Source organism: Sinohyriopsis cumingii, chromosome 3 (assembly GCF_028554795.1).
Source record: "Sinohyriopsis cumingii isolate HCF-2022 chromosome 3, ASM2855479v2, whole genome shotgun sequence".
In the NCBI taxonomy this organism is placed as follows: domain Eukaryota; kingdom Metazoa; phylum Mollusca; class Bivalvia; order Unionida; family Unionidae; genus Sinohyriopsis; species Sinohyriopsis cumingii.
In genome coordinates, this window is record NC_142963.1 from 5,172,416 (window position 1) to 5,198,141 (window position 25,726).

General features: G+C 37.4%; 1 protein-coding gene across 1 annotated transcript; it reads right to left on the reverse strand.

The window, feature by feature from the left end:
• Positions 1 to 2,115: 2,115 nt before the first annotated feature.
• On the reverse strand, positions 2,116 to 24,059 carry LOC149802406 (uncharacterized). Its single transcript, XM_089951278.1, has 4 exons — positions 23,770 to 24,059; positions 22,775 to 22,895; positions 6,293 to 6,420; positions 2,116 to 4,572 (listed from the first exon to the last, which is right to left on the reverse strand). Exons 1-4 carry the CDS (start codon positions 23,804 to 23,806, stop codon positions 4,490 to 4,492), a joined length of 369 nt encoding a protein of 122 aa, XP_089807404.1. The 5' UTR covers positions 23,807 to 24,059; the 3' UTR covers positions 2,116 to 4,489.
• Positions 24,060 to 25,726: the final 1,667 nt, after the last annotated feature.

A 25,726-nucleotide genomic window follows, 5' to 3' on the forward strand; every position in this document is an offset into this window, starting at 1 on the left:
TACTTTCTTTAATATTAAATAACTTTACTGTAATTAGTAACAAACAACCTACTATAATTATGCAAACTGCAAACAATACTTGCAGGTGCCTAAAGATCGGATCAGTAACCCCTTGTGGAAAAAAAAACTGTCGTGGAGACTATTGTACTGTTCATATGAAAAATATCAGATTTGTCAGTACCGGCCCAAAACCGTGTCTAATATGTGGGGTGGGGATGAAAGGGAAAACACAATTATGTATCGCTTGTGGGGGACGAACATATAGCGCGCTGAAAAGAAATAATGAATGCTGATGATAATTTAAAAAGGACACATGAGACTACATCGACAGGTACATCAAAAATAATATTAGGGAATGTAAAAAATATAATGGAACAAGTTAACGAATATGTTAATCTTAATGAATTCAAGACACATCCTGTCTTCGTTAACTATGAAGCCGACATAGTCGGTAGTATACGAAATTGCCGACTGGAAAACCTATTGGAAACGTCAATAATAGAGGACACTGTGTGAGCGGAGTTGGAATTCCTGGAAAAAATAAAATGCATTTCTCACACCGATGTTTTTATTATTTACGAGTGCTTCACTGGTTGTATTAACGATAGTCTTGTGTCTCGTGATTGATCAAGTAAACTCTAGCAAACAAGACAATAGTCTTGAAAATTTACTGCCAGCCAGTGGAAAATATTTTGACATAAGTCCAGGACTAGTTTAGTTTTAATAATTCAGCTACATTAAACAAATTCATTCAGAAAATAAAATTTATTTATATTTGATCAGTAATCAGCATTAATACAAGACTCGGTTTAGTGATTCTTTTATTTTTTTAAAAACATATTTGTGTAATGCCACAGATTACAAGATTGTGGTCTTGAAAGATTCCATGGCTAGCACAGAATCACTCATTATTATTCTTACAACAACTATTTAGCTGCATCTCACTAAGTCAGCGAACATAAAATATTTCCGGTAACGCAATTTTTCTATTACAACAAATTTCCAGAATTTCAATTCTACTCACAATTCAGATATTGCTCCGATGACGTGTAAAGCCAGTCAAAAATACCTTTGACTAATAGATTGCTAATAATACACACGGGGTTTCCCATGCTCGGCAAAATTCTTACATTTACGTTAATAGAGCAGGAGTGATTTAAAATACTCAGATGCTTAATACAATCTCTGTTAAATGTGTTTCCTCTAATTCTCGATCTGTATGTTCATAAGTGCGAATGTCCTGGTATAGTTCATGTCAATTATTTTAGCCGTATATTCTTAACAGAGACAGTGACCGAGTGGTTAAAGAGTATGTCAATTATTTTAGCCGTATATTCTTAACAGAGACAGTGACCGAGTGGTTAAAGAGAATGTCAATTATTTTAGCCGTATATTCTTAACAGAGACAGTGACCGAGTGGCTAAAGAGTATGGTCAACATTTCAATCAACCTGTGGAAACTTATCTCACATTAGATCCCAGGAGCACACAAAGACATTTTGTCGGCGTTTTAAACAACATTATTATAGTGGGGGACTCAATTTGACACAAGCCATACAGTAGTATATATACACTGGTTTCAAAATCAAGACCAACTGCAAGCAATATAGACCGCCAATCACTGTCTACGTTGTTTGTTACACTGATTTTTGACATCAAACTGCATTGACCCACACAATGGATAAAAACAAACAAATAACAATTACCCAAGATAGTTAACAGATTCTCAACATCCATCAACCTGGTCGCAGTCATTTCCTTTCACTTAGATTAATAAATCAGCATTACCACATGTAAAATCAACAGTCTTACAAGCCTCGGATTCGCCTGTAGATGATTAATGAGTCTTTGTTGCTTGGCTGAAAATAGCTTTTTCATGTTAGATTACGAAAACGGGGCTCATTTGTATGTGTGTGTGTGTAGTGGGTGGGGGTGGGGTGTTAATCCCAAAATTGGACGCCTTTTTTGGGGGGGTGGGTGGGTTGTGGACCCACTTCTGCTGCTGCTGTTAGCCCATAAAAAATATTTTCATTGTCATTTCTTTTAAAAGAATCTCGTTATGATTTTGTTTTAGCTTTGTTTGGTATTGGAGTGTCAAATATATAAAAAGTTCCAACATGTTTCAATACATTTTATTGATATGGAACATGTATAGTTAACAATTATTTTCAGTTTTACTCTGTCATTGTATGTTTAGCCCCACGTCACTATTTGATATATAAAACTAGGTGACTATTTTTTACTTTTGATCTTGTTTCGACAAGTGATTTTACGTACATATTGCCTCTTATGGAGAATTTCAGTTGCCATTTCAATTCGTTTATCGTTCATTTTGGCTTAAAATTATGAAAAGTTAAACATAAAATTGCTAATCTTACTAGCTCATGGCTTATTATTTCGATATGTTTCGTTACTTTGTGCGAACCTTATGAATCAATGACGAAAAAAGCGAAAGGATGTGTTTCAGTAAGAAAAGGTCCGAAATCGACTTGTGGTGGCAGTCGCATTTCGAATATAAGAAAACAATGTACAATCTTTCTGTAAATTACAGGGCCGATAAACATCCAAGGTATATTTTTAGTCCGAATGATCTACTCAAACTGCTTCTGAGACAGTGCTGTATCTTATATCGGAACACCAAGGCCATCATGTGCTGAAATCAATCAGTTTTATACAGAAAGGCGTACTTGTAATTTTACCTCATTTTTTCAAGAGTGTTTTAAAGAGAAGGCAGACAACGAAAGAAATTGTAAGAAAGAAGCGATAACACAGTTAGCAAACAATTTAACATTTTCCATTCAGAGATTCGAAGTTATTCGACTCCATCAGAAAGAGACGAGAATGTTGCGACTGATGATACACTAGTCAATACCAGGGTTAGATATTAAAGTATATTACAGTTATATGGCAATATTTCATTAATGAAAAGAAATATTTAAATATTAAACATAACATGTTTTTCTTTTTAAAAAATCTACTGAAAGAAATATCATAAATGCTTTTTTTTAAAGGTTATAAAATCAGATGAGAGTGAAGAATATTCGAAAAATCCACACAAAAAAAGAGTACCTACAATTTAACTCTTAGCTCCTCGTGTTTGCATTTTATGTTAAGATGGAGTTCTACAATAATTTAGCTTGTATGTTAAAATCATGGATTGATAAATATTGAGCCATTACTCGTGTAGCTTAGATGGTCCATGAATATTCGCGCATCCTGGGTCACATGACTTTGGGTTTTATCAGTACTCGTACTCGTAAAATCACAGTCAACCTTAAAAAAGATCTAAACTCAATTCCACTGTTTTATTACTTTTCGAAAATTAAAGAATTATTTGAGTATAGAAATAAGTTAGCAAGGGCCCTAGAGTACATGTGACAGACAAAATTATGTCATGCAATGTAACAAGTAGCTTTCATCTCTCGAAATTAAAGAGTCACATATCGACCAATGCCCCTTATGTCGATTTACAGGTGATACGATCTGCAAGGTGGCGTACTAAAGTTAATTTACACCCGTGGCAACCATGATGGCCCAGCCAACAATTTTCTTGCAATTTCATTTTTATGGGCTGTTTTGGCGCCCCAAGATCTATGGCACTCCGGGCGAACTACCCGTCTGCCCCATCCCCCACCCTCGGTTAGTTCGCTACCGGATCCGCGTGTTATTTGTGGCTCCAGCTTTCTATTAAACACAGACAATAATGCAGAGTTACTTTTGAGTTCTCAAGTTCCAGTGTAATACTGACAAATTATAAAGAATAACATTGGTTTATCGAGTTTGACTGTTAAGAAACAATTCTGTGTGCGAGGTGACAACATTTGGGCACATCAGGGGCTCAAAATTGCGATCAATCGATATCAAATTAGGGATTCACGATAGCCATTCTCTACACATGTAACAGCTATTTCTATGTAATATAGGAAAATTACACATTGGACTAAGCACAATCCAATATCATATTAGCATGCTGATAACCTGTATACTTGAAGTTAAGGAACCGTCTAGAGTACCAGCCTACTTCTCTTATCCTTATTCACGTTAACTCTTTCGTGTTTTTTTTTAAATCCATGGACTGTATTATCGTTGTCAACCTGTTGATACTCTTCTCTTGTCAAAGGTTGTTGCCCCACTCTGTCCCACATCTAAGCATGGCATATCAAGCTATCCGAAGCAGTATTGTAAACTATTACCATTAGCGGATGAATGGGTTACTATCAGTAGCAAACGAAATTGAATGACCCTTGAGAGACCCCATTGCTTGACCTTTCAGGTATTACACGGAATTCACTGGTGTCTACATACCTTCACTGTCTCGTCTAAATACACATGCCAAGGGCCGATGTATAGCGAAGTGGACTGACTGTGGGCATAAATGTAAAATGTAAGTGCAAATGTATGTGTGCGATAGCATACAACTCTGATAAGTCAACAGAGAAGATAAACATTTAATGGCTGCCTGTAGACTTTCCTTGACGTATTTGCCCATCTCAAAATGGAAACGTTCGGACCAGAATGGTCGTCAAAAGCCCTACGATGATCATTGCTGTCGGCAATGTTTGCTCAGCTGCATCTGAAATATGACGATATAAGATTAGGAAGTGCATGTACTTGAATTGTATTTCTACATTTTTATATGCAAAATGTTTTAAATATTTGTATTCTCAAATAATTAATAAGAACAATTGGAACTGGTTTTTTTCTGGTTTGATTGTGAAAAATATATTACAACTTTAAGGGAGTAAAACGAAAGGTATAGCGTGCTTAATCTGTAAGATTGTTGTGAAAAGGATATAAGGAAACAATTTTCAACAGTATAAAGACAAGATTAGAATAAGAATGCCTGTTCCGGAAACAATAATTTTAAACCAATATTGTGTAAACCCAGTGGAACAACCACGTTATGTCTTGGGGACAGGTTGAGGGACGCCAAAGATCTGGTATTCTTATCTTAAGTACTTGAAATTGTATTGAAAGGAGAGAAAGATATTTCTAGAATTGTCTTTTACACTATTCAGTATAATTAGAAAAGTTAAAACAGTTTGACAACATCTGATTTATTTGAACGAGATTTGTTTGAAATCTGTAAGGCCTCTGTTAGATCGGAGAAACTCAGTTAAACATCATATTATCCTTCATGCTACCTTTAATATCACCCTTAATACCACACTTCATAATACCACACTTCATACCGCCCTTCATACCACACCTCGTACCACCCTTCATGCATCCCTTCATACCCACTTCCTGCCGCCTTTCATACCACCCGTCATATCACACTTCATAGAACCGTACTTGATACCACACTTCATAACACCCATCATACCACACATCATACCACCCTTCATACCACCATCCATGCCACCAGTCATGCCCCCTTCATACCACCCTTCATGCCACCTTTCATATTGCCCTTCATTTCCCCCTTCATATGGCATTTCATACGCCACTTCATACCACACTTCACCATACCACACTTCATACTACCCTTCATGCCAACCCTCATGCCACCCTGCATACCACCTTCATGCCTCCCTTCATACCACCCTTCATGCCACCTTTCATATCCCCCTTGATTTCTCCATTCGTACAGCACTTCATACGCCACTACATACCACACATCATAATACCACACTTCATACTACCCTTCATGCCACCCTTCATGCCACCCTTCATACCACCCTTCATGCCACTCTTCATACCACCCTTCATGCCACCCTTCATACCACCCTTCATACCACCCTTCATGTCACACTTCATAACACCCTTCATACCACCCTTCATGTCACACTTCATACCACCCTTCATACCACCCTTCATACAAATAATTTCAATCCCCATTATAAACAACAGTAATGATATAACATTATAATTCTTGTAACATCAAGCGATTTCAGTTTGGTATACAGCTTAACAGTACAAACATTGACAAGGAGTTTGACAACAAAATTACAACAAATCGATAGATAGATAAAACCTGTTAGCAAAATGGAGAAAGTTCACAATGGCTTGAGCTGAAACTCGTTGTGTAGTTAAATAAATCAACGTAAAATAATGAGAAAATCCATTCAATGCATAACAAAATAGTTTCAACAATAAATATGGTGAGAAGTGATTTCAAGTTGCATGCTGTCACCAGAAAATCTACAAGTATATAACTTATTATTTGAACGAATCGGAGCCACCCTAGGTCACCCCACCGTCACAAATACAGTTCCTAATCCATCCCAAACCCCCTCAACTGAACTCGCCTCCAACATAAAACGTTACTTACTTCATGAAATGATACTTACTATGTTTACCACACGCGTTTTCGAGGTCTGTCGGAAATGAATATCCTAGGGATACAAGATGGTGGTTGGTGTTGCTACACTTAGCTGCCTCTTGAAAAATACATCTGAGCTCAGTTGTTACGTCATCTCTTTAAATTAGAAAGAGAAAGAGAGATTTCAATCGGTCAAAAAGAACAGTGTGTTTGCGTGTGGTTTCGATTTTTAACGTAGCTTTATAAAAAATCTGTCATATCCCTACGACGTCTGCAGTGTGACAGTTTATAGTGATGTCTAGCAATGGGACATCATGCCACAGACATGTAGCATCATGCCCAACAAGTCACACTATCCTGACACCAGGTAGACCATTCCTAACACTAACCTCATAATGCTGAGCGCCTAGCGAGGTAGCTGTTAGTACCATTGTTACAACCCTTTATTTGACTCGGCTGGGGTTTTAACCCGCGACCTCCAGCATTCGAGATGGACTCTCAGTAGTTAAGTGGGATACCCTACGTACAATGGGAATTAGCATTACAGGGACCCCTGGGACACTCTACGTACAATGGAAATTTAACATGGCGAAAAATCGTGGGACACTCTACGTACAAGGGGAATTTAACATGGCGAAAAATCGTGGGTCACTCTACGTACAAGGGGAATTTAACATGGGGAATAGATCGTGGGACTGTCTAGGGACAATGGGAAATTTAACATTACGGAAACCCCTGGGGGATATAGCCTCAAGGGAATTTAACATATGGAAATTGAACATGGTGGATCTGTATAGCGTCAAGGGGAATTGAACATGGTGGGACTATCTAGGGACAATGATGGTAGAGGGTCAAACACAACAGAGACAGAAACATACATACACTAGTACAAGCGTGGGATTTATATATAAAGCATTACGAAGACCTGAAATCTTGCTGGGGTGTTCAAAAATTTGCATAATTGTAATGATGCTATAAATAGCTATAATCAAGGAAATGCTCAACGACAAAATGGATGTGACTAAAAGTAACGTTAAAATGACGAAATTGTCCCAGAATTTAAAGGAAAATAAACATATCCCCGAAAATTAAGTTACAATGGTTTAGACTAAAATGGATAAAATTAGTAACTACTTACAATATCAACTTCTGTGACGATCGTGGATAAATACCTATGTATCTATAATCAGCTGAAATTCCTATGAAATCCCACTATCTATTTATAGCTCCAACTTGTGGGTTTTTCCTTTGGAAAATCCCACTATCTTTTTATAGCCTCAGCTTGAGTGACGTTCCTGTTTATGAATTCTAGTATATATGTATAGCTACAAAATGTGGAAATCCCCAAGTCGATATTTATAGTCTCAAAATTTCCAGCGTCAGTGACGTCACTGTACTGAACACTAGGGGATAAATGGCAACAGTGTTGCAAGTGGCTGACCTGAATACGCGCTACTGTAGGTAGGTAGGTAGAGTGTATCTGATAGGGATAAAGTGAGTTTTATAGGGACAAACAGAGACCAATACACACACACACACACACACACACACACACACACACACACAACATACGCGCGCAGACTCACACACACACACACACACACACAGAGGGAAGAGGAAAAAACAAGCCCCAAAATTTACTATCCACACTCGGGAGTAAGAAAAATAAAACAACCAAATATACGATCCACACAACGCACGCGAACAAACACACACACACACACACACAACATACGCGCGCAGACTCACATACACACACACACACACACACACACACACACAGAGGGAAGAGGAAAAAACAAACCCCAAATATACTATCCACACTCGGGAGGAAGAAAAAAAAACAACCAAATATACGATCTACACAACGTACGCGAACAAACACACACACACACACACACACACACACACACACACACACAACATACGCGCGCAGACTCACACACACACACACACACACACAGAGGGAAGAGGAAAAAACAAACCCCAAATATACTATCCACACTCGGGAGGAAGAAAAAAAAACAACCAAATATACGATCTACACAACGTACGCGAACAAACACACACACACACACAACATACGCGCGCAGACTCACACACACACACACACACAGAGGGAAGAGGAAAAAACAAACCCCAAATATGCTATCCACACTCGGGAGGAAGAAAGAAAAACAACCAAATATACGATCTACACAACGTACGCGAACACACACACACACACACACACACACACACACACAGGGAAGAGGAAAAAACAAAATCCAAATATACTATCAACACAGAAGGGAGATAATACAAACCCCAAATAAACTATCCACACAAACGTACGCGAACGCATACAAACCCTAAATAAACTATCCACACAAACGTACGCGAACGCATACAAACCCCAAATATACTATCCACACTCGGGAGGAAGAAGAAAAAACAACCAAATATTCGATCTACACAACGTACGCTAACACACACACACACACACACACACACACACACACACACACAGAAGAGGAAAAAACAAACCCCAAATATACTATCCACACTCGGGAGGAAGAAAAAAAAACAACCAAATATACGATCTACACAACGTACGCGAACACACACACACACACACACAGGGAAGAGGAAAAAACAAAATCCAAATATACTATCAACACAGAAGGGAGATAATACAAACCCCAAATAAACTATCCACACAAACGTACGCGAACGCATACAAACCCCAAATAAACTATCCACACAAACGTACGCGAACGCATACAAACCCCAAATATACTATCCACACTCGGGAGGAAGAAGAAAAAACAACCAAATATACGATCTACACAACGTACGCTAACACACACACACACACACACACACACACACACACACACACACACACCACAGAGGGAAGAAGAAAACCATTATACACTATCCACACGGAGTGAAGAAATAACCCTTTATATATATATACTATCAACAGAGAGTGAAGAAAATAACCCATTATATTCTATCAACACAGAGTGAAGAAGAAAAAGTTTTTTGAAAGCACCTAAGCCCTCACCTGCAATGACCAACTCTGCCAAACACCTACACCCCACCCCACCCCCCACTCCCAACACTACAAAACCCATTTAACCCGTTATTTTATGGCATCAGTGTGTGATTTAGGAAACATCAAGACACAAATGATGGATGAATAGACTGACTATTGTTTACGGACTTGCATGCCTAAAGAGCGTGCGTGAAGGAAAACATCCTTCCATTTCAATTCTAACTAAAACATGATCCAGAGGGATAGAGAGGTGAAAGAGCACAATTTCATAAAGTGTGAGTAAAAACAAAACACGCCATCCTTATTATACAATGTCAAGACCAAGAGACACTTACGTTTTCTTTCTGGTCTATTCTCTTTTAGAAGGTAGTATGAAATTTCACATCAGGGCCAACGCATCGGCTCACATTGTCAATTTTTCCATTTCCATGTCTTTACTGGCACAAGTTCTTCATCATCTTCCATTTCTTCTTCTTCTTCTGAATCCCTCTTCTCTGTTTCGTCTTGTTTTTTTTTTTTTTTCTCTTATCTCGTAGGGCATTCTGAATTCCAGTGTCCTTTCCCCTGACAACGATATTAGGTATCTTGACTTTTGTCTCTCTTTCTTAGACCAAGCAGGTATTTTGGAGACAAATACCCATTTGCCTTTGCAGATATAGCAAACTTAGCACACACTTTCGTATGACTCTCATCAAATCAACGACCAAAAGAGTAAGTTTTGTTGCCACTTTCGCCTGTGAATTATGCTTTCGTATGAATTTTAGCAAATATTTGACCAGCAGGTCGATCTGTGCTGACTCTTCCATCATCGTGATCGTTTGAGAGCGGAATGAATACTCTGACGCTGAGACACTCTCCTTATATACAGGGACCTGCTGCGTATCAAACCTAGTCAAATGTAATTTTGCAATAAGATGAAACGATTTCATTGAGGAAGTAAAAGGCAATGATGTACCGTATCGCCTCACACAAAACCTGAAGTGTTAGCTTAGATCCGTGTCAGCAATTTCGAAGACATAACTGAGCTTTCATCAATGCTCTCCATTTATACCACAAAACCACGAGTCCTGATTCACGCCAAAAGAAATTTCGTTCGGTCCATAAAAAATAGTATCACATCCGAGAAACGCAAAACCGAACTTCCAGAAAACTGAGAACGACGGCTTACACCTACAACGTGAAATGTATGAGTTCAAGTAGTGCGTAAAACTTAGTCAAATTAAATTTTTATAGTCAAGACGAAACGATCTCTTTTCGAAGAAGAAAGCAGACACCAAGCGACAATGGCGATCCGTGTCACACAACACTTTTCAAAATGTATATGATCAGAGGTTTGTTCTAGCGATCTGCACGGTTAAATTAAATGTTGATGTATTTTGCAATAAGACGGACACAATTTCCATGAGATCGCCCATGGAACCATTGTTCGTGCATTAGTTTAATTTTTTAAAATATTTTTTTATATAAATCGCCTATAGGATAGACCCAGTAAAGCATGGCCATTCTCGTCACTGTGTGAATAGCTACTCAAGTCAATTCGAAGTGAACGCGGTAAGAAAATAAGTATAGCCAATGAAATGGCTTACAACGGGTGATGCATTGTTTTGTTCTAGGACTGTGTGGCATAATAATCCCTATGTTCTTGCGTTGTTACCATTACAGTGCAGACAGACTGAAATGTGAACTTACAAGCCCTCTTTGTGTGTGTGTGTTGTACCATTTCTTCTTACCACATCAAAACACTGAGCGTCACAGTATTGGTTCGCGTTTTCAAGCTGACCATTTTTTTATATCTCACTTAAACATTTTAACATAAACACTCACACTCACATCGGTAGAGTCAGAACAGACGTGTTATAGTACTGAGGGGCATGTTGTCTTTTTTTTTTTTGTTTGTTTTTTTTTTTTTTTTCAAACTAATAAATTTGGGGTTTGTATGAAGTAAAGAACCGAAAGTGCAGTGAAACTCAAGGATGATGACCCAATCTGTCTGTTTATTGATGCGTGTATTTACTTAAAAAGAAATATGACCTCTAAAACACAAAGAGATACGGCAAGCATGATTAGAATGAACATAACGATGTTTTCCTTCACGCCCGTGTAATTTAGAGCTTCAATCCTCTTTGAAGACAAACTTGGTCTCCTTTTGTAGGGCTTGAAATAATAAAAAATCTGAAAAAATCTTAAGCACTTTGCTATAGATAATTTCATCAACAGACTAAACAACATAAATACCGTTACAACACTAGAAAGCCTTAAATCTTCTATCAAAAAGAAATGCATAAAAAATTAAAGATTAACGATAACTAACCAATGAAACCGAATATAACAAAGGCAGTGACATGTGAAGAAATGGCTCTCACTTTGGAAAGGTAGGCGAACGTACTCTGTCATGCACCATCAACTTAAAAAAAAATTATAAACAGAGAGAAACCTGAATTCAAAATTCAGTTTTTTTTTTCTTCAAAATTGTTTCGTTTCTTTTTTCTTTTTTTTTGGAACAAATCTAAGCACTAATATAGAGTGGAAAAGGGAAAATGCACATACAAGCTTTGATATTTCTTAAAAAAATGAGGGGATATTCCTAACGTTCATAATCACCTATATATGCTTGGACTTGTCTGTGACTTATCCACAAAACAAGATGTACATATTTCTGGTCAAGCTGCAAGTGTGTGCGTGTTTTTGAAAATGGTAAAAATTGGATATACAATTTTCTCGTGACACTTATAAAGTGAAGAGTCTGTGCAAGTGTCAAAAGCCAAAGTCATATAAGTTTTGTATTTTGTACGGCTTGTAAAGATTTCCACTTTAGAAAATGTGAAGTATCACAAGTTATTATCACAAACAGAAGTGGAACATAGGGGCTTGCAAGAAAGAAAATAACCCAGACAGTTGGTGTCATCAAGAGTGCTAGAGACGGTACCCGAACTTGCTTGCCTGCTTACTTGAATTAAAGTGATTTTCGCTCTAATGGAGCATATATCACTGGTTTAATAACGCACCGCGTGATTTTTAATTACTCCTGGGGAAGGAAAGAGAGCCTCATCCCCAGGCTTTTATGTACTCACAGACTACTTTTAAATTTAGCCACTCAGGTGTAGGACTAACTAGTCCTTAACAACCTGACTGAAAGGCTTTAAACATGAGTGGGAATAGTCTCACCACACACTCATTTTTCTGTCCGAGCGTGGTAAAGGGGGAAAAAAGGTGCTCAAAAAGACAGCCATGGGTGTTAAGTACTCAACAGAACGCTAGCCCGTACTTATTTCAAATCAAGTCCCGTTTTTGCTAATAGACAGTAAAAAGTACCAATAATGTGTTAACCACTTGTGCAATTAGTTCAAATCTAACGAGTCTGTTAAATTTCCTACTTCCTAACATATCTATCTAATATTAGTACTTAGTGTAGTGTACATAAAAATAGCCATACTGATCTTATTTAAATTATTATGTCTAAGGGACATATACCAGTTTGGTCACTGTTAGGTTTAAAAAGTTAAGTTTGTTGCGGTGTTCCAATGGGTCAAGTTTGTTTCGAGAATAGTTTAGTCAAGGAGGGATACCAAGCCAAATATGGTTCCCTAGTTAATAAAAAGCAATCTTTTGGAGCCCTAAAAAAGGCTGTTTTTTTCTGTTAGAAGGTAACACGTCTCTCTTTTGCTTTCACGTTCTTTCTCGCACTCCTAGTCTCATGATTCTTGATATCAGGAAATGCGTATCCATGATGGGCGGCAATGTAAGCAGCGGCTTCTACCAGTTGACTGAGGGGGTATCCAGCGTAGGTTTGTTTGTAGAATTGGGAAGAACTCTGACCCTAATCCCCATTGAGAAGGTCTTGGTTTAAAGGTGTCTAGAGATTTGTAGGCAACGTATTGTATGACTCTAATAAACTACCCTGCTTTGTTGACGTCATACAATGCTTGATCTAGTCCCATTTCGGTGTACTTCTCAACGAGTGTCAGCGTCCCCCTCCTCCTCCTCAACCGCCTCAATTTCCTCTTCTGGTTCTGATACTAATTCTTTAGTTGAGGTAGATAGTTTCAAGTCCGCTGCTATGGTGTCTGTCGCTGTTATTGTTGTTGTGGTTGTTCTTTCAGCTGAGATTTCCTGCAGTATCGGAGTGAGAAAAAAACGTTGTTGTTGTTGTAGTGTTTAACGCCATTTTTCAGCACGCGATAGGCTATACATGGCGGCCAGTATTAATGGTGGAGGAAGAACCCGGGAAAAACCCGGAAAGAACCACCGACCCACGAGAAGCTACTGGCAAGCTTTCTCACATACCCACATTAGCCGAATCCGAGACTCGAACCCACGCAGACAAAGGTGACAGTGATCCGTAACGGAGAGCGCTTTAGACCATTCGGCCACTCGGGGCCCCAGAAAAGAACGTAGTGCCTCCGATAATTACATTTGAGTTTGCCATACCGTTTGTCTAACATAATTGGCCCTTTGTTTTGCCACCACTCTTTCCTGTGAGAAAGCCTGTCGTCAGAGGAGGTCGCCATCTCCTATTCTCGCGACCTCCTCTGACGACAGGCTTTCTCACAGGATAAGGTCGCCATCTTATAACCTAAGCGACCGCCATAGCTTCAAGTTCAAAAAAAAAAAAAAAATTCAGGGCTACCCCATGCTCTCGAAAAGAAATAACATTCCATTGCCTATGATATGTTAGTCAGTTAGAAGAAAAAATACAGAAGTGAGTCTATCAGCACATGATTTCTTTATCTTGGTTAGAAAGTGCGACTCTAAGTCCTTCGTTTCCGTCGCTTATCAAAATTTTAAAAAATAGTAATGTTCTGTAAAAAAAAGTGAGTGAGTGTTTCTTTTAGGTTTGTGCGGTATTTTTTGTTTTTTTTTTGTTGGTGATAATATGGATAATGTAAGTTCGGTTACAACGAAATTAAAAGAATTAGGCCCAGAACTCGGTGTGGAGGGAAGAAATATACGCAACAGTAGCGGGAGCAAGAAATGCAGACCTAGCCAGTTAGCAATCCACCCACCTCGAGAACACAAATAACAGCTAGTCAACATCCGACTATACCTAACAAACAACCTGCCCCGGAAAGAGTGGTGGCAAAACAAAGGGCCAATTATGTTAGACAAACGGTATGGCAAACTCAAATGTAATTATCGGAGGCACTACGTTCTTTTCTGGGGCCCCGAGTGGCCGAGTGGTCTAAAGCGCTCTCCGTTACGGATCACTGTCATCTCACCTTTGTCTGCGTGGGTTCGAGTCTCGGATTCGGCTAATGTGGGTATGTGAGAAAGCTTGCCAGTAGCTTCTCGTGGGTCGGTGGTTCTTTCCGGGTTTTTCCTGGGTTCTTCCTCCACCATTAATACTGGCCGCCATGTATAGCCTATCGCGTGCTGAAAAATGGCGTTAAACCCTACAACAACAACAACGTTTTTTTCTCACTCCGATACTGCAGGAAATCTCAGCTGAAAGAACAACCACAACAACAATAACAGCGACAGACACCATAGCAGCGGACTTGAAACTATCTACCTCAACTAAAGAATTAGTATCAGAACCAGAAGAGGAAATTGAGGCGGTTGAGGAGGAGGAGGGGGACGCTGACACTCGTTGAGAAGTACACCGAAATGGGACTAGATCAAGCATTGTATGACGTCAACAAAGCAGGGTAGTTTATTAGAGTCATACAATACGTTGCCTACAAATCTCTAGACACCTTTAAACCAAGACCTTCTCAATGGGGATAGGGTCAGAGTTCTTCCCAATTCTACAAACAAACCTACGCTGGATACCCCCTCAGTCAACTGGTAGAAGCCGCTGCTTACATTGCCGCCCATCATGGATACGCATTTCCTGATATCAAGAATCATGAGACTAGGAGTGCGAGAAAGAACGTGAAAGCAAAAGAGAGACGTGTTACCTTCTAACAGAAAAAAACAGCCTTTTTTAGGGCTCCAAAAGATTGCTTTTTATTAACTAGGGAACCATATTTGGCTTGGTATCCCTCCTTGACTAAACTATTCTCGAAACAAACTTGACCCATTGGAACACCGCAACAAACTTAACTTTTTAAACCTAACAGTGACCAAACTGGTATATGTCCCTTAGACATAATAATTTAAATAAGATCAGTATGGCTATTTTTATGTACACTACACTAAGTACTAATATTAGATAGATATGTTAGGAAGTAGGAAATTTAACAGACTCGTTAGATTTGAACTAATTGCACAAGTGGTTAACACATTATTGGTACTTTTTACTGTCTATTAGCAAAAACGGGACTTGATTTGAAATAAGTACGGGCTAGCGTTCTGTTGAGTACTTAACACCCATGGCTGTCTTTTTGAGCACCTTTTTTCCCCCTTTACCACGCTCGGACAGAAAAATGAGTGTGTGGTGAGACTATTCCCACTCATGTTTAAAGCCTTTCAGTCAGGTTGTTAAGGACTAGTTAGTCCTACACCTGAGTGGCAAAATTTAAAAGTAGTCTGTGAGTACATAAAAGCCTGGGGATGAGGCTCTCTTTCCTTCCCCAGGAGTAATTAAAAATCACGCGGTGCGTTATTAAACCAGTGATATATGCTCCATTAGACCGAAAATCACTTTAATTCAAGTAAGCAGGCAAGCAAGTTCGGGTACCGTCTCTAGCACTCTTGATGACACCAACTGTCTGGGTTATTTTCTTTCTTGCAAGCCCCTATGTTCCACTTCTGTTTGTGATAATAACTTGTGATACTTCACATTTTCTAAAGTGGAAATCTTTACAAGCCGTACAAAATACAAAACTTATATGACTTTGGCTTTTGACACTTGCACAGACTCTTCACTTTATAAGTGTCACGAGAAAATTGTATATCCAATTTTTACCATTTTCAAAAACACGCACACACTTGCAGCTTGACCAGAAATATGTACATCTTGTTTTGTGGATAAGTCACAGACAAGTCCAAGCATATATAGGTGATTATGAACGTTAGGAATATCCCCTCATTTTTTTAAGAAATATCAAAGCTTGTATGTGCATTTTCCCTTTTCCACTCTATATTAGTGCTTAGATTTGTTCCAAAAAAAAGAAAAAAGAAACGAAACAATTTTGAAGAAAAAAAAAACTGAATTTTGAATTCAGGTTTCTCTCTGTTTATAATTTTTTTTTAAGTTGATGGTGCATGACAGAGTACGTTCGCCTACCTTTCCAAAGTGAGAGCCATTTCTTCACATGTCACTGCCTTTGTTATATTCGGTTTCATTGGTTAGTTATCGTTAATCTTTAATTTTTTATGCATTTCTTTTTGATAGAAGATTTAAGGCTTTCTAGTGTTGTAACGGTATTTATGTTGTTTAGTCTGTTGATGAAATTATCTATAGCAAAGTGCTTAAGATTTTTTCAGATTTTTTATTATTTCAAGCCCTACAAAAGGAGACCAAGTTTGTCTTCAAAGAGGATTGAAGCTCTAAATTACACGGGCGTGAAGGAAAACATCGTTATGTTCATTCTAATCATGCTTGCCGTATCTCTTTGTGTTTTAGAGGTCATATTTCTTCTTAAGTAAATACACGCATCAATAAACAGACAGATTGGGTCATCATCCTTGAGTTTCACTGCACTTTCGGTTCTTTACTTCATACAAACCCCAAATTTATTAGTTTGAAAAAAAACAAACAAACAAACAAAAAAAAAAAGACAACATGCCCCTCAGTACTATAACACGTCTGTTCTGACTCTACCGATGTGAGTGTGAGTGTTTATGTTAAAATGTTTAAGTGAGATATAAAAAAAATGGTCAGCTTGAAAACGCGAACCAATACTGTGACGCTCAGTATTTTGATGTGGTAAGAAGAAATGGTACAACACACACACACAAAGAGGGCTTGTAAGTTCACATTTCAGTCTGTCTGCACTGTAATGGTAACAACGCAAGAACATAGGGATTATTATGCCACACAGTCCTAGAACAAAACAATGCATCACCCGTTGTAAGCCATTTCATTGGCTATACTTATTTTCTTACCGCGTTCACTTCGAATTGACTTGAGTAGCTATTCACACAGTGACGAGAATGGCCATGCTTTACTGGGTCTATCCTATAGGCGATTTATATAAAAAAATATTTTAAAAAATTAAACTAATGCACGAACAATGGTTCCATGGGCGATCCCATGGAAATTGTGTCCGTCTTATTGCAAAATACATCAACATTTAATTTAACCGTGCAGATCGCTAGAACAAACCTCTGATCATATACATTTTGAAAAGTGTTGTGTGACACGGATCGCCATTGTCGCTTGGTGTCTGCTTTCTTCTTCGAAAAGAGATCGTTTCGTCTTGACTATAAAAATTTAATTTGACTAAGTTTTACGCACTACTTGAACTCATACATTTCACGTTGTAGGTGTAAGCCGTCGTTCTCAGTTTTCTGGAAGTTCGGTTTTGCGTTTCTCGGATGTGATACTATTTTTTATGGACCGAACGAAATTTCTTTTGGCGTGAATCAGGACTCGTGGTTTTGTGGTATAAATGGATAGCATTGATGAAAGCTCAGTTATGTCTTCGAAATTGCTGACACGGATCAAAGCTAACACTTCAGGTTTTGTGTGAGGCGATACGGTACATCATTGCCTTTTACTTCCTCAATGAAATCGTTTCATCTTATTGCAAAATTACATTTGACTAGGTTTCATACGCAGCAGGTCCCTGTATATAAGGAGAGTGTCTTAGCGTCAGAGTATTCATTCCGCTCTCAAACGATCACGAAGATGGAAGAGTCAGCACAGATCGACCTGCTGGTCAAATATTTGCTAAAAGTCATACGAAAGCATAATTCACAGGCGAAAGTGGCAACAAAACTTACTCTTTTGGTCGTTGATTTGATGAGAGTCATACGAAAGTGTGTGCTAAGTTTGCTATATCTGCAAAGGTAAATGGGTATTTGTCTCCAAAATACCTGCTTCGTCTAAGAAAGAGAGACAAAAGTCAAGATACCTAATATCGTTGTCAGGGGAAAGGACACTGGAATTCAGAATGCCCTACGAGAAAAGAGAAGAAAAAAAAAACAAGACGAAACAGAGAAGAGGGATTCAGAAGAAGAAGAAGAAATGGAAGATGATGAAGAACTTGTGCCAGTAAAGACATGGAAATGGAAAAATTGACAATGTGAGCCGATGCGTTGGCCCTGATGTGAAATTTCATACTACCTTCTAAAAGAGAATAGACCAGAAAGAAAACGTAAGTGTCTCTTGGTCTTGACATTGTATAATAAGGATGGCGTGTTTTGTTTTTACTCACACTTTATGAAATTGTGCTCTTTCACCTCTCTATCCCTCTGGATCATGTTTTAGTTAGAATTGAAATGGAAGGATGTTTTCCTTCACGCACGCTCTTTAGGCATGCAAGTCCGTAAACAATAGTCAGTCTATTCATCCATCATTTGTGTCTTGATGTTTCCTAAATCACACACTGATGCCATAAAATAACGGGTTAAATGGGTTTTGTAGTGTTGGGAGTGGGGGGTGGGGTGGGGTGTAGGTGTTTGGCAGAGTTGGTCATTGCAGGTGAGGGCTTAGGTGCTTTCAAAAAACTTTTTCTTCTTCACTCTGTGTTGATAGAATATAATGGGTTATTTTCTTCACTCTCTGTTGATAGTATATATATATATAAAGGGTTATTTCTTCACTCCGTGTGGATAGTGTATAATGGTTTTCTTCTTCCCTCTGTGGTGTGTGTGTGTGTGTGTGTGTGTGTGTGTGTGTGTTAGCGTACGTTGTGTAGATCGTATATTTGGTTGTTTTTTCTTGTTCCTTCCGAGTGTGGATAGTATATTTGGGGTTTGTATGCGTTCGCGTACGTTTGTGTCTATATTTTATTTGGGGTTTGTATGCGTTCGCGTACGTTTGTGTGGATAGTTTATTTGGGGTTTGTATTATCTCCCTTCTGTGTTGATAGCATATTTGGATTTTGTTTTTTCCTCTTCCCTGTGTGTGTGTGTGTGTGTGTGTTCGCGTACGTTGTGTAGATCGTATATTTGGTTGTTGTTTTTTCTTCCTCCCGAGTGTGGATAGTATATTTGGGGTTTGTTTTTTCCTCTTCTGTGTGTGTGTGTGTGTGTGTGTGTGTGTTAGCGTACGTTGTGTAGATCGAATATTTGGTTGTTTTTTCTTCTTCCTCCCGAGTGTGGATAGTATATTTGGGGTTTGTATGCGTTCGCGTACGTTTGTGTGGATAGTTTATTTGGGGTTTGTATGCGTTCGCGTACGTTTGTGTGGATAGTTTAATTGGGGTTTGTATTATCTCCCTTCTGTGTTGATAGCATATTTGGATTTTGTTTTTTCCTCTTCCCTGTGTGTGTGTGTGTGTGTGTGTGTTCGCGCACGTTGTGTAGATCGTATATTTGGTTGTTTTTTTTTCTTCCTCCCGAGTGTGGATAGTATATTTGGGGTTTGTTTTTTCCTCTTCCCTCTGTGTGTGTGTGTGTGTGTGTGAGTCTGCGCGCGTATGTTGTGTGTGTGTGTGTGTTTGTTCGCGTACGTTGTGTAGATCGTATATTTGGTTGTTTTTTTTTCTTCCTCCCGAGTGTTTATAGTATATCTGGGGTTTGTTTTTTCCTCTTCCCTCTGTGTGTGTGTGTGTGTGTGTGTGAGTCTGCGCGCGTATGTTGTGTGTGTGTGTGTGTGTGTTTGTTCGCGTACGTTGTGTAGATCGTATATTTGGCTGTTTTTTTTTCTTCCTCCCGAGTGGGGATAGTATATTTGGGGTTTGTTTTTTCCTCTTCCCTCTGTGTGTGTGTGTGTGTGTGTGTGTGTGTGTGTGTGTATGTGAGTCTGCGCGCGTATGTTGTGTGTGTGTGTGTGTGTGTTTGTTCGCGTACGTTGTGTAGATCGTATATTTGGTTGTTTTATTTTTCTTCCTCCCGAGTGTGGATAGTAAATTTTGGGGCTTGTTTTTTCCTCTTCCCTGTGTGTGTGTGTGTGTGTGTGTGTGTGAGTCTGCGCGCGTATGTTGTGTGTGTGTGTGTGTGTGTGTGTGTGTATTGGTCTCTGTTTGTCCCTATAAAACTCACTTTATCCCTATCAGATACACTCTACCTACCTACCTACAGTAGCGCGTATTCAGGTCAGCCACTTGCAACACTGTTGCCATTTATCCCCTAGTGTTCAGTACAGTGACGTCACTGACGCTGGAAATTTTGAGACTATAAATATCGACTTGGGGATTTCCACATTTTGTAGCTATACATATATACTAGAATTCATAAACAGGAACGTCACTCAAGCTGAGGCTATAAAAAGATAGTGGGATTTTCCAAAGGAAAAACCCACAAGTTGGAGCTATAAATAGATAGTGGGATTTCATAGGAATTTCAGCTGATTATAGATACATAGGTATTTATCCACGATCGTCACAGAAGTTGATATTGTAAGTAGTTACTAATTTTATCCATTTTAGTCTAAACCATTGTAACTTAATTTTCGGGGATATGTTTATTTTCCTTTAAATTCTGGGACAATTTCGTCATTTTAACGTTACTTTTAGTCACATCCATTTTGTCGTTGAGCATTTCCTTGATTATAGCTATTTATAGCATCATTACAATTATGCAAATTTTTGAACACCCCAGCAAGATTTCAGGTCTTCGTAATGCTTTATATATAAATCCCACGCTTGTACTAGTGTATGTATGTTTCTGTCTCTGTTGTGTTTGACCCTCTACCATCATTGTCCCTAGATAGTCCCACCATGTTCAATTCCCCTTGACGCTATACAGATCCACCATGTTCAATTTCCATATGTTAAATTCCCTTGAGGCTATATCCCCCAGGGGTTTCCGTAATGTTAAATTTCCCATTGTCCCTAGACAGTCCCACGATCTATTCCCCATGTTAAATTCCCCTTGTACGTAGAGTGACCCACGATTTTTCGCCATGTTAAATTCCCCTTGTACGTAGAGTGTCCCACGATTTTTCGCCATGTTAAATTTCCATTGTACGTAGTGTCCCAGGGGTCCCTGTAATGCTAATTCCCATTGTACGTAGGGTATCCCACTTAACTACTACTCTCTAACCACTAGGCTATCGCAAACCACTAGGCAACATTTCATCATGCTTATAATTATCTTCGTAATCTTATTATTATTATTATTATTATTAAGAGACCTGTAATGGCAAAATATGATATAATAGCAAATTCTAAAAAACTACGAAAGAAGTTACAAATTTAATGACATGCCTCACTAAATGTCAAATTCCCAGCGGCATTAAATAATTTAGAAGAATTAAAACACTGACATAATTCTAGGACAATAATATATAATATGGTTCTTAAAAATGCATTAAATCAAGCATACAAAATTCCATTTGTCTTTGTCTACTTCAGGTTTTTGGCGTAATCGTCCAAACAAGGTTTTCGTAAAAACGTATATGACTAAAGGGTTCCAAATGTGTATGAAAAAATAAAATTAAAAATCGCAGCATTGGACTAAAGCTCTATAAAGACAATACAAAATAAAAATAAAAACGTGCATCTCAAAATTGCATCTGTGGACTAGTGGTCCAAGGCGTTAGCCTTTTCAGATTAATGACTTGTCACCGTTGTCCGCGTGGGTTTGAGTTCGCCAGTAGCATCGGTGGTTCTTCACGGAGTCTTTTCGGGCTCGTCCGCCACTAAACATACTAGCCGCTATTTATAGCTATCATGTGCTAAAAATGGTTTTAAACCCAAACCCACAAAAATGGTGCAAACATGTTATTGTCCAAACGCTCAAGCATGTTAAGACAGTGCAAACATAAAAAATAAAAGCTTTATAATTGCAAAATTAAATGTAATAACTTGACATACTAAATAGGTCATCTGTGCTTACAACATGCATCTCAAATTTAATTTGTCTGTCTCAAGTGATTGTCTGTGAATCGCGATGACAATGTGTTGTCAAAATGTTTCAAAGTTTGTTATAAATTTCCTATATCAGTTTGAAAATATAAAAATTGGATACAAGTGGATTCAAGTTGCAAACAGTGAAAGCATAACATCATCATCGGTCATACAATAGATGACGAACCAACATTTGGGATATAAATCAATTTGACACAAGCCATACAGTAGTATATATACACTGGCTTCAAAATCAAGACCAACTGCAAGCAATATAGACCACCAATCACTGTCTACGTTGTTTGTTACACTGATTTTGGACATCAAACTGCATAGACCCAGATAAACCGTCTTATTGCATGATGACATATCAGAGTCTGTGCAATAAGCAATGATCTATCTTACACTCTTTTCATAATAAAGAAATCACCTAATGGGATATAAACATCGATACCTGCACAATAAAGAAATCACTGATGGGATACAAACATCGATACCTGCACAATAAAGAAATCACTGAATGGGATACAAACATCGATACCTGCACAATAAAGAAATCACTGAATGGGATACAAACATCAATACCTGCAAATAAAGAAATCACTGAATGGAATACAAACATCGATACCTGCAAATAAACGTAGCAAATTGTTGAGATGTAAATCCAGTCAATAAGCTAACATAGTTGCTCGAACATCGGTTCAATCTTTGTCTATCGCAGCCATTTAAAAAATCAGCAACTAAAAATACTGAGAGAAAAAAGGTATTATTTAGTCAAAGGATAAATGAAAACTATTATTTCTTTATTTGTTAAGTGAGCTTTGAAATTGTGTGAATTTATTTGAATACAATTTTCTATCCTTTTTTGAGATGTTATATTTTAAACTATCATGTGCTAAATATTTGCCATTATTAAATGAGGTGGCATTATTATTATTATTATTAGTAGTAGTAGTAGTAGTAGTAGTATCATTAATATTATTAGTATTATTACTTCAGTTAGAAAATTATAATAAAAACTGATGTATATCTAAAACTCTCTGGTTTATGGGATAGTTTTCGGATCAGATGAGCTCTCTCTCTCTCTCTCTCTCTCTCTCTGTAAGTGTCCTAAACGTCACAAACAATAACGGAGAGTGTAATCAGTTAAGTGGTTTATTTCGATTGGTTCAAACATATCCTTAAAATTCATTTAAAACTAATGAAATCAGTAACTCATTGTAAGTTTATCCACAGACACTATGTATGTCGAACAAGTTAAGACAAATTGTAAGCATCGTAAAATATTAGTTTAGAAAATAAAGCAGTTGCAGCATGATATTGGTTCAGAAAAGAAATAGTTACAAACTGATTTTGAAATGACATATAATGATTTGTATGCGTAATGATCTGAAATTCTTAATTTAATGATATTAATTTTAAAAGTCATTTGTATTAGAATATTATTCATTTAAATGGCGACCAGCAATAGAAAAACAATGGAATATAGGAGGCTAAATGTATTAACAATTTACCAGAGAGAGAGAGAGAGAGAGAGAGAGATTAAAGCTTTCTATTATCTTTGGAGTCAAACATTTAGTAGTCAGTAGCATAGGCTATTGTGAAATGTACATTAAATCTTACCAAAAATCATAACTGTGACAACGCGTGTCGGTTTCATCCTTGACTTTGTGCTTACAATCCCTTTCAATCAAGAAAAGTATTTATTTATTTTTTTGCTCTGGGAACATTATGAGTCATAGGAAAATAACTTCCTTAAAGATAAAACCGATCAATGGCGTTCGAATACACGTTTTATTTGCTCTAGACAATCTATAGTTGTATTACAGAGGTGAACCTATCTTGTATAAAAAGTGTTCCCTTCGAATTCTTGTATAGAAGATGTATGATTATTCGAATTTAATACTAATTTACATGTATTTAACTTTTTTATATCATGATCTTAGGGGCAAGCAATTTTATGTTTGTCTTTTCTTTAAATGCCTTGTAACAAAACAATTACACACACACACACACACACACACACTTCTTATGAGGCGTTAGGATCCATAGACCATTCAAAATGTTTTGAAATTTCGTTAACAAAGGTATTAGAGGAACGTTTTGTGTATCGTATCATAAATGAATAATATTGTTTGCAAATGATTCGAGTCATAAACAAGCATTTTTCGTTGCAACAATAACTAGGTAAGCATGTATAATAAGTCATGTGACTTTCAAGATTTGTACTCGATTTCATCTGCAAGTTATGAGAAAAAAGGTAGACATGGAATATTTGTATATTCTGATGTACATGACACTTTTTACAATATTGTATGCGAATGATATTACTACTGTTGCAGATTGAGTAATTAATCCACTCTAAATGAAAGTAAAGTTGTGGAAAAATTTCCAAAAGTAATGGGGTTGAAGATTAATCGTAACAAACCAAAATTATTTTTTATATATGTTGAGTGTGCCAAAAAGCATTGTTTATATATGTGGACAGTGACAACAGAATATCGAACAAATAAAAAGTATTATCTGGAACGGTAAGCAGAAAGACTTATCATAATTGATAAGATTCACAGAAAAAAATGAAGCAATATGTTTTTCTAATTTTTAATAAAAAGTATTAGTCGATCTGGTATAATCACTTTCAGGCCAGATTGAAGATGTTCATTGCAGAAAGTTTTACCAACGTTTTAGATAATAGGACATTTTTCTAGAGGTGAATGTGACTGATATCCTCATTACATTGATAACTTTACAAAATGAATCAAGTATGTGATAACATTGACCGAAATGAATAAGCATAGAATGTGACTGATATCCTCATTACATTGATAACGTTACAAAATGTATCAAGTACCTGCTAACATTGACCGAAATGAATAATTATAGAATGTGGGTGATATCCTCATTGCATTGATAACTTTACAAAATGTATCAAGTACGTGATAACATTGACCGAAATGAATAATTATAGAATGTGACTGATATCCTCATTACATTGATACCTTTACAAAATGTATCAAGTATGTGATAACATTGACCGAAATGAATAATCATATAATGTGACTGATATCCTCATTACATTGATAACTTTACAAAATGTATCAAGTATGTGATAACAGTGACCGAAATGAATAATCATAGAATGTGACTGATATCCTCATTACATTGATAACTTTACCAAATGTATCAAGTACGTGATAACATTGACCGAAATGAATAATCATAGAATGTGACTGATATCCTCATTACATTGATAACTTTACCAAATGTATCAAGTACGTGATAACATTGACCGAAATGAATAATCATAGAATGTGACTGATATCCTCATTACATTGATAACTTTAGCAAATGTATCAAATACGTGATAACATTGACCGAAATGAATAAGCATAGAAGGTGACTGATATCCTCATTACATTGATAACTTTAGCAAATGTATCAAGTACGTGATAACATTGACCGAAATGAATAATCATAGATGTGACTGATATCCTCATTACATTCATAACTTTATAAAATGTATCAAGTACTTGATAACATTGACCAAAATGAATAATCATAGAATGTGACTGATATCCTC

What these genes read in the sequence shown, in the direction of transcription:
- LOC149802406 (XM_089951278.1), bottom strand. Translation starts at nt 23,806, where the DNA reads ATGAAACCGACACGCGTTGTCACAGTTATGATTTTTG. An exon ending in TTTGCTACGTTTATTTGCAG is followed by an intron (nt 6,421 to 22,774) that starts GTATCGATGTTT and finishes TCTAATTTAAAG; the next exon opens with AGATGACGTAACAACTGAGC. An exon ending in AAACGCGTGTGGTAAACATA is followed by an intron (nt 4,573 to 6,292) that starts GTAAGTATCATT and finishes GTCATATTTCAG; the next exon opens with ATGCAGCTGAGCAAACATTG.